Genomic DNA, 14,851 nt, shown 5'->3' with positions numbered 1-14,851 from the left:
CTCCATCAATGTACGGACATTTGCAGTTGTTTCAATTGTAGGAACTGTTTGTATATTGTGACAATAAATGATTAATGACACATCTAGTCCCATGCACCATATTTATAGTTCACTGCTTGTGCTTGTAAATTTGACTTCCTTTCAAATAACCAATCAAAAATTAATGAATATTTCAACATATAATCAGTTGCTGTATATGGGGCATGACTTGATGCTACATTCAGAACTAAAGTTAAAGATGAAGTAAGTCCACTACATGCAATTCTGAAAGCTTTTGAAGCATTAAAGTTAAGTGAGCAAAACTGATGCCAGCGATGGGTTATTTAAACATTTTGAATATCTTTTAAGGCAATAACATAAAAACATGGTTCATCCAGATTGACACATTAGTCTCTGTGGTAACCTAAGAAGTCTTACTCAATATTTTCACAACATGAAGGCACAGAGGTGTAACATTAGCTGGATGCAAGATGAAAAATGCCTCCAGTGAACTACAAACCCCAAAAACCAGCCTGAAAACTGTGAAAGGCAGCTGGATTGTACAGAAATATGAAGTCTCTAAGAGGGGATGGTGTTATTTTCTGGTTCGCTCGGAGATGAGGCCAGCAGTTCTTCTATTTTCTTGGCTGATTTCTGAGGGACTTCCTTCCTCAGTTCCAACACCTACAGTACACAAAAGCACAAAAAGGGGACACAAACCCCGGACAGAGGATTCATATTTAAACTTAAGATGGACGAATTTGTATGTTCCCATGCAGATTTTAATATTTTGTGAAAAAAAGGCTTTTAACATGAAAACAGAAAAACGGGATGCCATAAACGGCACATCAACCAGCACATATCTCACCTGTCAACCAATTATAAAATGTTTGTTTTGTCTGTTTTAAAAACCCAAATCTAACAATGGTCAGGCCCCTAAACATTGTAATTTTAAAAATGTTTTTGTGAATTGAAGTTGCAGGTTATCTTTTGTTTAACCTTGGAAAGCAGTTATTATTACTACGTACAGCTGTTCAAATGCTAAACATCATACTGAACAGGCAAACATAAAAGTGGTGTTGATATTCTTATATATCTCTTTCAAAAAAGCAAATAGGTGCTTTCCTCAAATTGAATTTTTTTTATGTTTCTGTCTTTCTAACTTAAAAATGAAAGCATTCTGTTTTATCCAGTCAACAGATCAGAGAAATATGTTTCTGTTCTTTTAGGTTTGCTTACAAAATGTATTAGCCAAACATGCAGACACGATCAAAGCAGCTACAATATTCAGGCCAAACTTTATAACTTCAAATCACAAACAATTGTGGCTTCTATTGATCCCGTGAATTCTGTCGAGTACCTGCACACTGATGGGGTCTTGTCTCTTGTTGTGCATGGTTTCTCTTGCCTGGAGCTCCAGCGGGGTGTCATACTCACTCTTCAACCGATCAAAGTCGCTCTGAAGCATTTGCAACTGGACATCCACAAAACACAAATACAAAACCGAGGATGAAGGCTTTTAAGATGTGAAATCAAGAAATCTGAGTATGTCTTCAGTGCTCTATATGTGTCACTAGAAGCCACCTGCAGGAGGGTCTGTGTGTGTGTCTGGGTCAGGGTGTCCCACTTGCATCTTGGCACAACATCCCAGTGCTCCGTCTTCATCTTGAGCAGCTCTGCCTGGACTTTGGTCAGGTCTTCCCGACACACCTTTAGAGCAAGCTGCAGCACCACAGGGTCCTGAATCTCTTTTTTTTAATAGTGCAAATAAATGTCAAGCCAAACAGAATTTGGAATTTATGTGTATATTAAATGTGTTGCTTATATTTTGGGAGTAGGTTCATCTCTTTCTTTACAAAAACCTAAGAGTTAAAATTTCTCATCTCACGTGTATACCATGAATGTATAATGCTACAGCCTACAACACATTTGGTTCACAATGGTAGAAGACCAAAGAAATAAGGACATACCCACAATTAAAAACTTTAAGACAACAAACCTATCAACATGATCTCTGTTTATTTTTCAGTAAAATATATAATTGTGTGTTTGAGTAATCCTCTAGTCCAGTAGTCCTCAACTAGTCTATCCTCAGGACCCATCAACAATTTCTTAAAGAGAAATTGTGTCCAAATTTCTGATATTTCTGAACCAATCAGATTTATTTCAGGAAAAGTTTGAGCTGTTTGGACTTCATATGGTAAACTCTATGGTAAAATCTGACAGAACAAAGAGAATTAACGAAACAAACATGTTTAAAGAATGCTTCATAGACATTTTGACAAATATTTTTGCAAGGCACACATTCACAAGCCACTAGAGATTGCTCCACGGCCCCACTCTTTGTTATATTATCTACTAAGAGCCAACACTAATCCATCATGAGCACAGCACTAATCGAGCAAAGTTACACTTCTACCTGCTTTTTTATCTGCAGGGTCTTCCTTAACAGAGCCTCCTGTTAAGTCATTGAGCTGCCAGATCAGCAGCTTACGGGCATCACCCTCCTCCCGGTACTGCACATACTGGTTAGAGACTTCAGCCCGCAGATGGTCCACCTTGAAAAGAATGAAAAAAGGAGTGAGGGTGAGATTTTGAAATTCGAAGCCTGAGCTTGCTACTCCTGGTGAGGCTCAGACTAAATAATGTGAAGAATTCGAAAGCATTATGTAAACTGATGTGTCAAGAACTGGACCAGGCTGTATTGCCTACAAGTCAAATGAATGAAAATGTAAAATGTGGTTAGCACACGACTTTGAAATACCACAGTCAGCATAGCCCTTTCTTTCTCCTTCATGTCCTCAATGGTTTTTTTCAGTTGGCGATTCTCCCTTTTCAAGGCTCCAATCTTGGCCTGCTCCTCTTCCAAGTGAGCTTGTATCTTCTTATCACATTGTTCTGACACAAGTCTCAGATGGGATTGCAGTGGTTCCAGTTTTCGGATTTGATCCTGTTGGAATGCTGAATAGATTATTCAAATTATTCACGTTGAAACAATAAAACTTAAACTTTTCTAATAAAATACATGTATTTTAATTCTGATTATTAATGTACAGAAAGTGTCCTTTTATAAGTTTATCAAATCAAAATTAAAGATCTGCACTATCTCGTCAATGAAAATAATCAAAACATGATTCAGTATATTTGTAATATCAAGCCTTCTCAAACTACAACTGTTCTACAATTTCTGCTTTGGTTGAATTTAGCCCTTATGTCAGGATTATTAATGTTATAGTACTCAGTCCCCAGATGGGAAATGTTGTATACTGGATGGATAAAGGATATAGGTAATCATTCAGTAAAGCTATACTTGTTATTGTAAAGAAAAATATTCAGAATCGCTTGCAGAGAAAGTCACTGACTTAAAGTGTTTTCATATTCCTGTTTGATAGCAGACAGAAGAGGTTGGTAGGTTTTGAACTCTTTAATGAATCGTCCAAAGACGTCACGGTAGATCTGTAGGAGAGCAAATGTAGATGTTATAAAATCTCTCTGATAAGAACATTTTTCTTTTGTGTTTTAACTGATGAATTTCCCTCTTTTCTGTGAAACAATAATAGTACCTGGAGTTTTTGTTCCTGAAATTCTGGCTGATCAAAGTTGATAGTTTGGACCTCCTTGTTCACATAGCTCTCCAACTGCAACAGGAGCGGAGGCTTTCTCCATGGGCCAGCATAGATATGACTGCTATTCATCCAGCTCAACTAGGGTTTACCAAACAATTGATGCGCGCGCGCACGCACACACACACACACGCACGCACACACACACACACACACACACACACACACACACACACACACACACACACTGGTAACAGTGAATGGCTAGTGGACATATTTACAGCAGTCACACTTATATTTATGAATGGTATTTTGGCAGGCATTGTAAACCTTGTTTCTTTAAATTACCTTTCTTGCTGCAGGTAGAAAAGACAGTGCGCCTCTTTCCCCATCTTGCTCCTCTTTTGAAGTTTTTGAACTTAAATAATTAGTAAGACTGAACAAAAAACAGCACTTAATCAGAACCGAGCACTGTAGTTGATAAAATATTAATGGCCTTTTACAGAACATTTTATGTATTTAAGCCTAAAACATTTAAACTCTTACCTCTTTTTTTGTGTTAAGGGTGGAAATGTAATATCGCTGTGTAGTGACATCTCCGAGTGGCAAATGGAGGCCATATAATATTATAACAAACTCTTAATCATTTAAAAACTTTTATTGTTTTTGCTGTTTAACTCAACTTTGACATTCATTGGCGTCACAACACAGCTCAAAGTATAGCAGGGGGTTCCCATGGCAACGAGGGAGGAGCATGCAGAGGGTCCGATTTAGTTGACCGATTCGCGCCTGTCTAGATTTGAAATTGTGTAAGATGACTGACAACTTCTGAACAAATAAGAAAACGTGAAAAATATGATCAACACATGAAGTGTTAGTCACCATTCCAGAACAGTGGAAATTAAACCTGTGTAATTAAACCAATGGGTAACGAACCACAGACCATTTTAACTCATATTAATAACAAACGCACATTAAACTAGGACACAGGCCTATACATAAAAAAGACAGTGGTGTATTTAGTCTTTTGCCAATATCCCCCTTTGATTAGATGTTGTTATTGTTTTTTTTAATCTAGGAAATAAATTATGCATTTGCCACTTTTCGGGTAGTCAACAAAACAATTTCATGTTTAAAACGGTAAATAAATGTGATGGTAGAAAAACTGTATTTCCTTGCGTCGACGAGGATGAAGAGAAACTGTTGTTATTTCTAAAGACACAAGTAGGTGAACTACAACACCCAAAATGCACTGCTCAAGCCTACAGTACATTCTGCTGCTTATCCGGGGATGTCACACCACTGCTATTTTCTCCCCTCAGTTCCTCTCAGTCTCAGCACACAGCTCCAGCGGACTGACACGGGACTTTGGACAGAAAGAGAAGAACAATAAGATTCACATTGAAAGCCAAAAATGGCAGAGCTTGGAGCGGGAAGCCTGTCATTAGGAGATCCTGCTTTTAATTACCAGGAACACGAGCTGAACGAGCGACTGAAACGGCTGTACCCGGCTGTGAACGAAGAAGAGACCCCTTTACCCCGGTCCTGGAGTCCCAAGGATAAATACAGCTACATTGGGCTGTCACAGAACAACCTGCGGGTCCATTACAAAGGTTAGAGAGCTGGCTTAGCCCTATCAGTATAAACAACAGAGGGTCTCATATCTGTCACCGTGTGAGGGGCTCACACACACACACACACACACACACACACACACACAGTATGCGATTATGTTGATTGTGAGTGTGTGTGTGTGCACTCCTGGCAAATCTAGTCTGAGCTGCCTCTCCTCTCCTGTCCTGTAACCTTGCTTTGTTTCACAAATTAGCAAAGGAAAATGTGTGACAGTGAACTCGCTAACCCTGACACTGTCTTGTTACCAACACACTTCAATTCACCTTCAACAAACACCTCCCACCTTTTCTTTATTTGCTATTCCTGGTCTTTTTTCGTTTGCATTTAAAACTATAATCTGGCGCTATCTATGGCCCTGTACAATAACAACACGCAATAACGACGCATTGACATGACTCTGACAACAAGCTAGCTGAAGGTATTTAACAAGCTGTCTGTTATTGAGTATACTAGTTAGCTTTGTGGCTAACATGAGCTAACCGAGCTATTCCTTCAGACTGACGTTGTATGAAAACAGTAGTGTATGGTGGAGACAGGCCAAACTTGTTATTACCGTTTTATAATGTAGCACTACGGCTAATGTTTGCTTGTATGGCATTTCACTACATTTAGGCAGAAAATTGAACAACAATTTGCATAGTTTTTTTAATCACGCGATTTTAAGGGGAAATAATGAGTCTTTTTTTCTCCAGAATTCCGAGTAATATTTTCCTGCCTGGAAGCAACCAGTCCAACTCCATGTAGGCTGCTTGTGCCCTGATCCGAGTGTGTCATGTACAGCCTCAAACAGGCTGCTCGTTTCAACAGCTGCTGAGAGGAAAGGCCTCTGCGCATTACTTTAGGCCAAATCTGCCGATCATCAAATAAAACGATTTTATGCGCAGACTCTCGCAGTCTCTCGCAGTCTCTTGACAAATGCAACTTTGCAACATGTCTGACAATGGTCTTAACCAATTGGATGGCGATAAACTGAACATACGGTTTGTCTACACTCCTGGATTATTTTAGCCTTTATACGTCTAGCTTTCGATCACAATTAGGTGACACCTGTGAGAGATTCTGCTCTCGGTCCCTTGCCCCTGATATTTTTCGTCAGGCGACACGTCTGGTCAGCCCCCCTCAGTGACAGGCAAGTGAGTCCTGTATCAGTCTCCACAGATGCACCGCAAGGCCAGATCGCGGCCCTGTTGGCTGTTTACATCTGTTAAACATGCAGAGGGTGAAATGTTGCAGGCATACGGTTTAGCCCGTGTTGAAAAAGCTTACTTGTCACACACAGGTTAACTAGTGCTACTTTAAAATATCAGAGAAGCCTTATTTGTTAAACTCAAGACAGCAATACCGATGGATTTCCACACTACTATTTGCTGTATTATGAATCAGTTTGCTGTATTGACAATATAACAGTGGTTAAAATGTGTGTGCCAAAATCTTGTTGAACAGTGGGGTGGATGCAGATAATTAGAAGTTCGTTGAACTTACCTTAAATATTGTTATATTGTATATAGTGCATTCATTCAGTGCTAAGGAAACCTTTTATATTTTGATGAATTACACACACATGTTATAGCTGTGCCACAGCCACACAATGATGAATTGGCCCATGTATATCTTAAAAAATGCAATGTGCAGTCTTAGTCTATAGAGAGTCCATCGATACAGTGACACTGCACAATTGCTCAGGGATGACATAAAAATAGGTCTTTTCTTGAGTGTACAGGATCCTTTTCTTCCTTCTGAATGTTCCAGCTACTGCTTGGTTTCCTTACCCTTGTGGGTTAAATGCTATTTTGAATGGTGTGCCAATTCTCTCTGTTCAGCATCGGCTCATGCAGTCCTTTTGAGAAAAGAGACGGATAAAACCATCCGTTCTCTTAAGAATGTTTTATGATTTATTCTGGGAGATTTTAATAGATTTCCTTTTTGTCATATCATGGCCTCAAGGATTAGCATTGGGAAAGAAAAGTAGGGCTATAAACTTACAAACAACATTTTCCATACCTAGTTAACTGCGTTAGTCATCCACTGTTCATTTTATCTCTTGCATTAATTGTCTATGCGTCCCTGCTGCGTCAGGGTAAGGCAAGTATGAATGGGATTAGTTACCTCTGATGGTCAACATACATAGCAACTGCCAGCAGTGTGTGAATGGTAGGTGTGACATGTGGTGTAAAAGCACTTTAAGTAGTCAGAAGACTTGGAAAACGCAATATAAGCTCAAGTCTGTTTACCAAATGTTAAAGACTATGGGCAGACATTTGTGTTGTTTCTGTCAGTGATTATATTAAAAGTTTTTTTCTGCTGTAATAGAGATGCACAATTTTAATTCCTGATGGATAGAACCGGGTGTTAGGGACCAAGAGTTACATGCAGCTACTGCTAATGCTAACAGGAGGACATAGGAGAACCTGTGTTTCCACGGACTTTGAATTTTTACACATCGATGTGCCTAAACATGCAAAAGACACCTGGAAAACAGCTTAAAGAACTTATAAAACCTGAAAAAGCATAATACGGGACCTTCAAATCGTCTCCCATAACAAAGCCACAGAGAGACACACTGACATGTTTGATGATCATGGTCTGCTCGATGTCTTGATATATTTGTCTTCCAAAACAAACTGACCCCTACCTCATCCAATTCATAATCAGGAGCAAACCTATCCTTGCTTATACAACAGGTGAAAAACTTTCGAGTATAGTTAATCAAGTGAAGAACAGTGCTTGATAACCAACCAGGTATCAACTAAACGACGTTTTTAGTTTGAAAAAATATCTGGATATCAAAGATTTGATTAGTCACTACCCTGGTGGACTGATCTTGTTAAAGTTTGTTTAGCGACTACTACTTTGACACAACAAGTTAAACGATAGATAGATAGATAGATAGATAGATAGATAGATAGATAGATAGATAGATAGATAGATAGATAGATACTCGATTGATCCCGAGGGACATTCAAGATCTTTTGGTTGAAGTCTGGCATAGCTTTCATTGGAATTACATGAAACTACTTAGCTCCATGTACTACTTAGGCCGGGATTAGACGAGTGAAGGTTTTTTTTTCTATACTAGTTAACTCCTCCCGAGATCAGAATCAGTTTTATTGGCCCGTATGTTTAACACACACAGAATTTAACTTCAATACACTTTGCTCTCTTTGTACAATTTAACATAAAATGTTAACAATTAACTGAAAATATAAACAAACAATTAAAGGAGACATATTGTTATGTTACAGTGTTTTTGAACATTTATTTGTGTAACCTGAGTGTCTATCGACACACAACATTTGAAATAAATCCACCCAGTCCTTTGTTTGGGGTCTGCCTTAGTCTTACCACACAGAGAAAAATGCTCCATTTCAAATGTTCTCAGTTTGTGACATCACAAGTTGGATTGTGGTAAGAAAATCTCCCGCCCTCCCCTGGTCTCTCCACCCATGGACTCCACTTCCAGCCTAGAGCAAAACTTTTGCATATGTCAGCCATTTCCATTGTCTCTACAGAGGAGTGACGTCTACTGGGAAAACACAGGGTGTCTCATTGTATTTAAAGAGACACACACTAAAATGGAGCGTTCTCAGAGAGCAGCTTTATACAGGGTTACAAACCTCCTGTGCTGCTTGATTCATGTTATACTTTGACCAAAGCACAGCACAGATGATTTATTTAGAGCACAGGGGACTGTTTGAACAGGTGAAAAACAGGTATAACATGTCACCTTTAAAGACTAATATGTAAAAGACTTAGATGGGGTATTGATTTCAGTTAATATTATGAGCAAGGACTCAGAGATCAAGTCTTTAAAATCCGATTGAAAGGGATCACACCAAACATTTCAAACATGGGGTCTGCTGTGGCTCAGTGGTAGATGTCTCCCAATCCAAAGGTAGGGGTTTGATCCCCAGCTCCTGAAGCTACATGTCAAAGTATTTTTGGGCACGACACTTGCTCCTGCTGCTGTGTCAGTGGCATGTCAATGTGTATGAATGGGATTAGCTAATACTGACAGAAACTTTACATTTACTCTTCCATCAGTGTGTGAACGAGTGTGAAAAGGTAGGTGTGACCTGCGGTGTAAAAGTGCTTTTAGCAGTCAGAAGACTAGGAACGTTCAAAAGGGATGCAACATGTGGAGTCATTCTTTATACTGGGATGACACTGAACCCAAGATTGTACAGCAGCCTCTGCCATTAGTTTGGAAATGTGCTGTGACGTGGTGAATGTGACATGTGTAAAATGTGTCACAGCGCCTGAGTAGTCAGAGGCCCCAAAAAGCACTTTACGAGTCCATTAACCATGTTTGAAACTTAGGATTAAAAAAAAATCAGGAGAATTTTGCAGACCACAATAGAAGGAAGAGATAAACTAGCCACCAACGGTGTGTCAAAGCACCATATAGCTCTATAGACAAGAAAACAGATAGATCTCACCTCCAGCTCTGGCTGAAGAATAAACAAGCCATTTTGACTTAACATTTTCTGATCCAAAGCCTTTTATTGTAACCACATCTTCTTTTTTTTCACCACCATGACTGCAAAACAAAACTACATGAAGTGTAGTTTACAACTGCATCTCAAGATAATGTCAAATTATTCCTTGATCTTAGACTCCATCTGACAACTAGCAAGACTCCAAATCCCAGCTGTTTCCATGGAGCACATCGAACGGTATCTTAACTAGTATGGGTGTCCCAATCCGATTTTGATATAAGATATCGGCCCGATATCATCCAGAAAACGAATATCGGATTTTATCATACTGCATCTAAAATCTCTGACATAAGCGCTCCGATAAGCAGACCATTTCACAGACTTTAGAAGTATATACTGTATATATATATATATGTGGGTGTGTGTGTTATGGGATTTATTTAGGGTTTTTTTCAGGGTCTTCAAATTTATTTTTTATTTAATTTATTAAATTGTAGAATACTGTAGATATTATGTTAAAGGTTAAAATTCATGGAACCAATTGGTTAATAATAAATGGGTTAGTTTTTCTGATACCTACTGTTGCTGCCTATTGTTCTCTGTTTGAGTAACATCACTTGATCAAGTATTTTCTAACATTCACCCATACAAAATAAGTAATAAAAGTATGTATGATTCGTCCTGAAATCATATTGGATCAATATCGGTATCAGCCAAAACTCAAGGCTGCAATATCGGTGTCGTATTGGAAGTGAAAAAGTTGCATCGGGACATCCCTGTTAACAATTCACCCAATGCCCGATACGATTCACGATACTGCGATACGATTCTCTAATGACTTAATTAGCAAAATGAGACAAAAGACAAATTATTACTAAAAAAGATTAATTTTAAACACAGATGCACCTCTAAATCTCTTTGGCTCTTACACTCGTTTGAGCAGCGGGGCTACAAATCTGCTTGTTACAACCAACTGCCTTTGCTCTACAGCTGCTGACGCTCACAATATTACTGTGTTTCACTTTTCGAAGTGAACCATGACAACCACCTCACGCCACCTCATGTTCAGAACGAAACAATGGCAACTGCACTGGTACCCAAACCTCATTTATAATATCTGCACCAAAAAGGTCCCTGTGAAACAAAGGAAGCACATGGAATTTGAGCTCTCACCTCGCAAATAGTATCTGACCTGCAAGATTATTGATTCTAACTTTTACTTCTTTTTTTAACTCTCTTAACAACAACGGCATGACATCAGTGGCTGGGACAAACATTCTTGCGATAGACAGTGTGCACATGAGCGGCACAGCAGACTCCGCACAGCGCCTGGTGCTGGAATATCGCACTGTCACAGCAGCAACAGGTAGAACCACAACAGTGTGTCGTTTTCTTTTAAAAACTGTACAGTACCATTTGGCAACAGAATCCATAATGACTCAGTGAGTTCTGCACATCCTCAATGTCCATGCAGCATCTCTGCGTTCTCTCTCTCTCTCTCTCTCTCTCTCTCTCTCTCTCTCTCTCTCACACACGTTTAGTAATCTGCAGCCGTATCATACTGTACAGGTAAAAACGAACTGTCTGGTGTTTTTTTTTTTTGTAGGTGAAAAGACTCCAGGAACTGATCGTGGTCATACCTGTTGCTGCTGTGATGGGGCTTTGTTTCAGCACTGTCTGCAGCTCTGCTCTGTTCTTTGACAGGAGTGTTTGTCTTTGTCACAGCTCGGTGTCGTTTTTCCAAAAAATAATGAAATGAGTAGAAGCCACATTCAAAGTGATCTGGCGACCAGTTATTACTTCTGGCATGCCAGTTTCTGACCTTTTGATTCACAAACAAATTGGCTTCATAAATAAAAAGAGGGCTGGGGCCATTTATACAGCACATGAAGCCATCCTGGATTACTGTGGTGGACAGTCCTTCACCGCGAAAGCACTTTGTGTCATAGCCATTCAATTCTGGCATCTCGTCTACCTGACTGCTGATTGAGAAACAAACTTTGATCAGTTTTCTTGGTAAACATTAGATTAAAAGGTGGCCTTGCTTAGAGTCTTACACACACACAAAAAAAACGCATCGCTATGGACAATTGACTAATTTGTCATTTTAAACGAAGGCTGGCCAATTAATCAAAATCGACACTCAGAAGCTCGAAGTGACCTAATCTCGCTCATGTCGAATGTTCAGATTATTTTCAGGACAGAGTCGCGTGACGTCAACTCCACGACACGGAAGCAGCACCTTAAAAGTGGTTGTTCAAGCTTGTAATAATTTCTTGTATCTGTGCGACTGTAATGAGACTGGATGGCGAACTGATGACACGTTGCACATGGAGCAGCTATAAATAGACCCTGTGAATGTTGCTGCAACGATCAGACCAGACAGCCACACAAAGAAATACACACACTTGCATAGGCGTGATGTGTACGTGAATAAACATGCTGTAACATGCACACATGTCAAAGTTGATATGTTGAGCTGAAGGATTCTTACTGTTGATCGATATGGAAAATCATACTTACCATACTGGTTACTTGACACATTTCTTTGGTTATTCTGCGCCCTTTTATCCATACATGGTCATTTTTTTTCTTCAATACAATTCTGACTCATATGTATTTATTACACACGTGCTTTCTATCATACACTGAAGCCTATTTATCTGAGAACTATATCATCACCAGCCTACATAAGTATGAAAACAAACAGTAGAGTCAGTTTCAGCCGTGCATTTGCATGTTTGGTCATTACTACATAACCTGTGTGTTCCCTGTTGGCTGTATGTGAGTAGCCTGAGTTCCATGCTCTGTCTCTCTCTTACATGCACACAGCAACAGCCTCAAGGTGTCTGCTGACAGCCAGCTGCTTCGTTTAAGGTTACAGCCTAGCCACATTTCATACACACACACACACACACACACACACACACACACACACAGCCTCGGTGACCTCATCACAACAGGTGAACTCAGTCAATGGTGTGATTCAATGTCAAAGAAAAAGATGAACATGTTTACTGTAGAACTGTTATACAACACACCTCGCTCTCCTATCAACTGAGAAATTGCATAAGCAGACATCTGAATGTGCAATGACTCTATACTGACTGTTGTGCTTGGATCCAATAGGTCCACACACAAACGTGGACTGCATGAGCCTGGTGTTTTCATCTTTACCATAAAGTCAATATTAACACTGAGACAGATAATCCTTACGGAAAAGGTCACCTTTAATAGATATAGTTTTGTTGTTGGCAGTCAGGCCTGTCTGAGCTTATCAAGGCAAGAGCATGAGCTCGATTTTCTTATAGGTCCCATTGTAAGTAAGACAGCTAGAATGGACTTTCTGATATATGAGTTGATTAGACACAGTTTGCTAATCGAACACAGCCTGGGATTTAAAAAGGGGAACGCTCATGAATGCAGAGAAGACGTTGTCACATGACTGATCAGGGACTCCCCACCAGCCAAATGATTTTGCTGAAGCCAGTCGGGCTTTGGCCAGCTGTCAGACTGTGTTTTCACAGCTCTTCCTGTAATGGATCCCACTGACCAAACCGAAATTGTTGGAAAAATTGTTGCCACACTCAGAGAAGAGAGTATTGTGTAGAAAACTAAACTAAAACCCAACCAGTCATGGAGAGCAGAATATTGTTCGCAGTGAGCACCATGCTGGATTTTTTTTTTCTTCTGTCTGTTAAAAGCTAAATTGATTGAGATTGTGTCTTCGCGCCTTTGCTCGTTTGGAGCATATAATTCATGTAGACCCTTGTGTTTCTCCACTTGCAGGCCATGGAAAGAACCACAAAGACGCAGCATCAGTGCGAGCCACACACCCAATCCCCGCTGCCTGTGGGATCTACTACTTTGAAGTCAAGATTGTCAGCAAAGGCCGAGATGGGTAAGCAGAGACAACTTTGTTCAACACTTATTGCACTTATTACTGTGCTACTGTTAAATAGCATGAGGGGGAAGAAACAGACATGTTTCCTTCTTGTAGATTTCATTGGGGAACAAGGTCAGGTCATATATCACTGGGATGTATTAACATAAAATAAACTCTAAATAAAAGAGGGTTGAACCTGTTCACACATTAATATGAAGAGCTGATGGGTTAAGGGGGTGAGGGGGTTAATCAATTAACTTAAGATTGTGGGGTTTTTTTTATTGGACACTTTTTGTTATATCTGCCGAGGGCAGCTAAAGCAGAAAATAGCAGACGATGCAGCGTCATTGTCTTTTGGGTAAATATTAAAGCTTCAGTATACAGTGTGTTTGTATCTTTCCTCGTCAGTCTCTCTGACTGAACTGGTGAAAGATTGAGTACGATTTATTAAAGAGTTTATCTATTAAAGGTGCACTGTGGAGTTTTGGTAGAGAAATGTGAAAGTTAAGCAAATGCACAGATTATGACGTACTGTATATGTACGTAACTCATACACAAACTCTCCTCGTGAGGAAATGTGATCTTTGGAACGATGAAGATAAAATGTTGGGTTTTGTCTTTGAATACAGTTTGTGTATTTAGTTCAGAATAATAAAGCATAAAAATATTTCCCTTCTCAAACTTTTAAGTTTCACCAAATCTACCAGTGCACCTTTGAACTAGCCATCTGTTGTCCCGTATTAACTGAAAGCAGATGAGCAGTGGAGCGGTGTTGTCATGAGTGTATGTGTTTCAGTTTGAAGAAATCGTCTACCCTCTTTGAGCAAGTACGAAATGGCTAAATAGCTGAGCTGAGCTTACATTATGATCGATGCATTTTTTTCAAAAGCTTCAAACCACCTGCTGCCATCAGCAGAAAAGAGATTGAGGTGTTTGTATTCAGTGGACCTCAGGTATTTGTTTTACATTAATGAATGTACTGTTAGCTGGTGAGGTGATATTTGATTTATGTTAGCCTCACATAACCTAGCTTGCACGCAACATGAACTTTTTGCAGAGCTGTTCCCAATAGAAAGTGTCGTGGGTGCATTCGGATTGTCCCTCCTATCTACTTTCATGATCCACTTTACCTTAACCCCGTGAAAACATCACAGGGTTAAGCAAAGGTGTCAGGAGAATTCATAAAGGACTTAGGAAAAGGCGATCGCACTTTCACTCGGTGATGTCATAATAATGTGACGGCGGCGGAGGTTATGCGAGTCTGCCGTGGTGGAACTACAGTTTACAGAAAATGGACTACAAAAAGCTCATCTAAAAGTGTTTCCCCTGTGCCGTCTTACAGGTGAAATAAT

General features: G+C 39.6%; 2 protein-coding genes across 5 annotated transcripts in view; one reads left to right on the top strand and one right to left on the bottom strand.

Annotated features, from left to right (window-relative positions):
* Positions 1-315: 315 nt before the first annotated feature.
* On the bottom strand, positions 316-4,324 carry tsnaxip1 (translin-associated factor X interacting protein 1). 3 transcript variants are annotated; one of them, XM_079345942.1, is made up of 9 exons: positions 4,089-4,314; positions 3,891-3,978; positions 3,543-3,683; positions 3,342-3,435; positions 2,744-2,940; positions 2,399-2,537; positions 1,564-1,727; positions 1,340-1,453; positions 316-663 (listed from the first exon to the last, which is right to left on the bottom strand). In XM_079345942.1, exons 1-9 carry the CDS (start codon positions 4,160-4,162, stop codon positions 559-561), a joined length of 1,116 nt encoding a protein of 371 aa, XP_079202068.1. In that variant the 5' UTR covers positions 4,163-4,314; the 3' UTR covers positions 316-558. The 3 variants fall into 3 exon arrangements, 2 of the variants coding, with proteins under 2 accessions (XP_079202068.1, XP_079202069.1); XM_079345943.1 differs by having other exon boundaries at positions 3,891-3,943; XR_013779238.1 differs by having other exon boundaries at positions 545-663; positions 1,564-1,701; positions 4,089-4,324.
* Positions 4,325-4,787: 463 nt separating this feature from the next.
* Positions 4,788-14,851, top strand: part of ranbp10 (RAN binding protein 10) — a 33,883-nt gene continuing 23,819 nt past the window's right edge. Inside the window, exons 1-2 of one of the 2 annotated variants that reach the window (XM_079345940.1) lie at positions 4,788-5,155; positions 13,403-13,514. In XM_079345940.1, coding sequence (XP_079202066.1) covers positions 4,957-5,155; positions 13,403-13,514 — 311 coding nt within the window. In that variant the 5' untranslated portion in view covers positions 4,788-4,956. The remainder of the gene's footprint in view (positions 5,156-13,402; positions 13,515-14,851) is intronic. The other variant, XM_079345941.1, reaches the window with a different exon arrangement.

The sequence above is a fragment of the Symphodus melops genome (assembly GCF_947650265.1).
Source record: "Symphodus melops genome assembly, chromosome: 6".
Lineage (NCBI taxonomy): Eukaryota > Metazoa > Chordata > Actinopteri > Labriformes > Labridae > Symphodus > Symphodus melops.
Note: the sequence above shows the minus strand (reverse complement) of the source record. Positions and strands in the feature narration are given on the sequence as shown.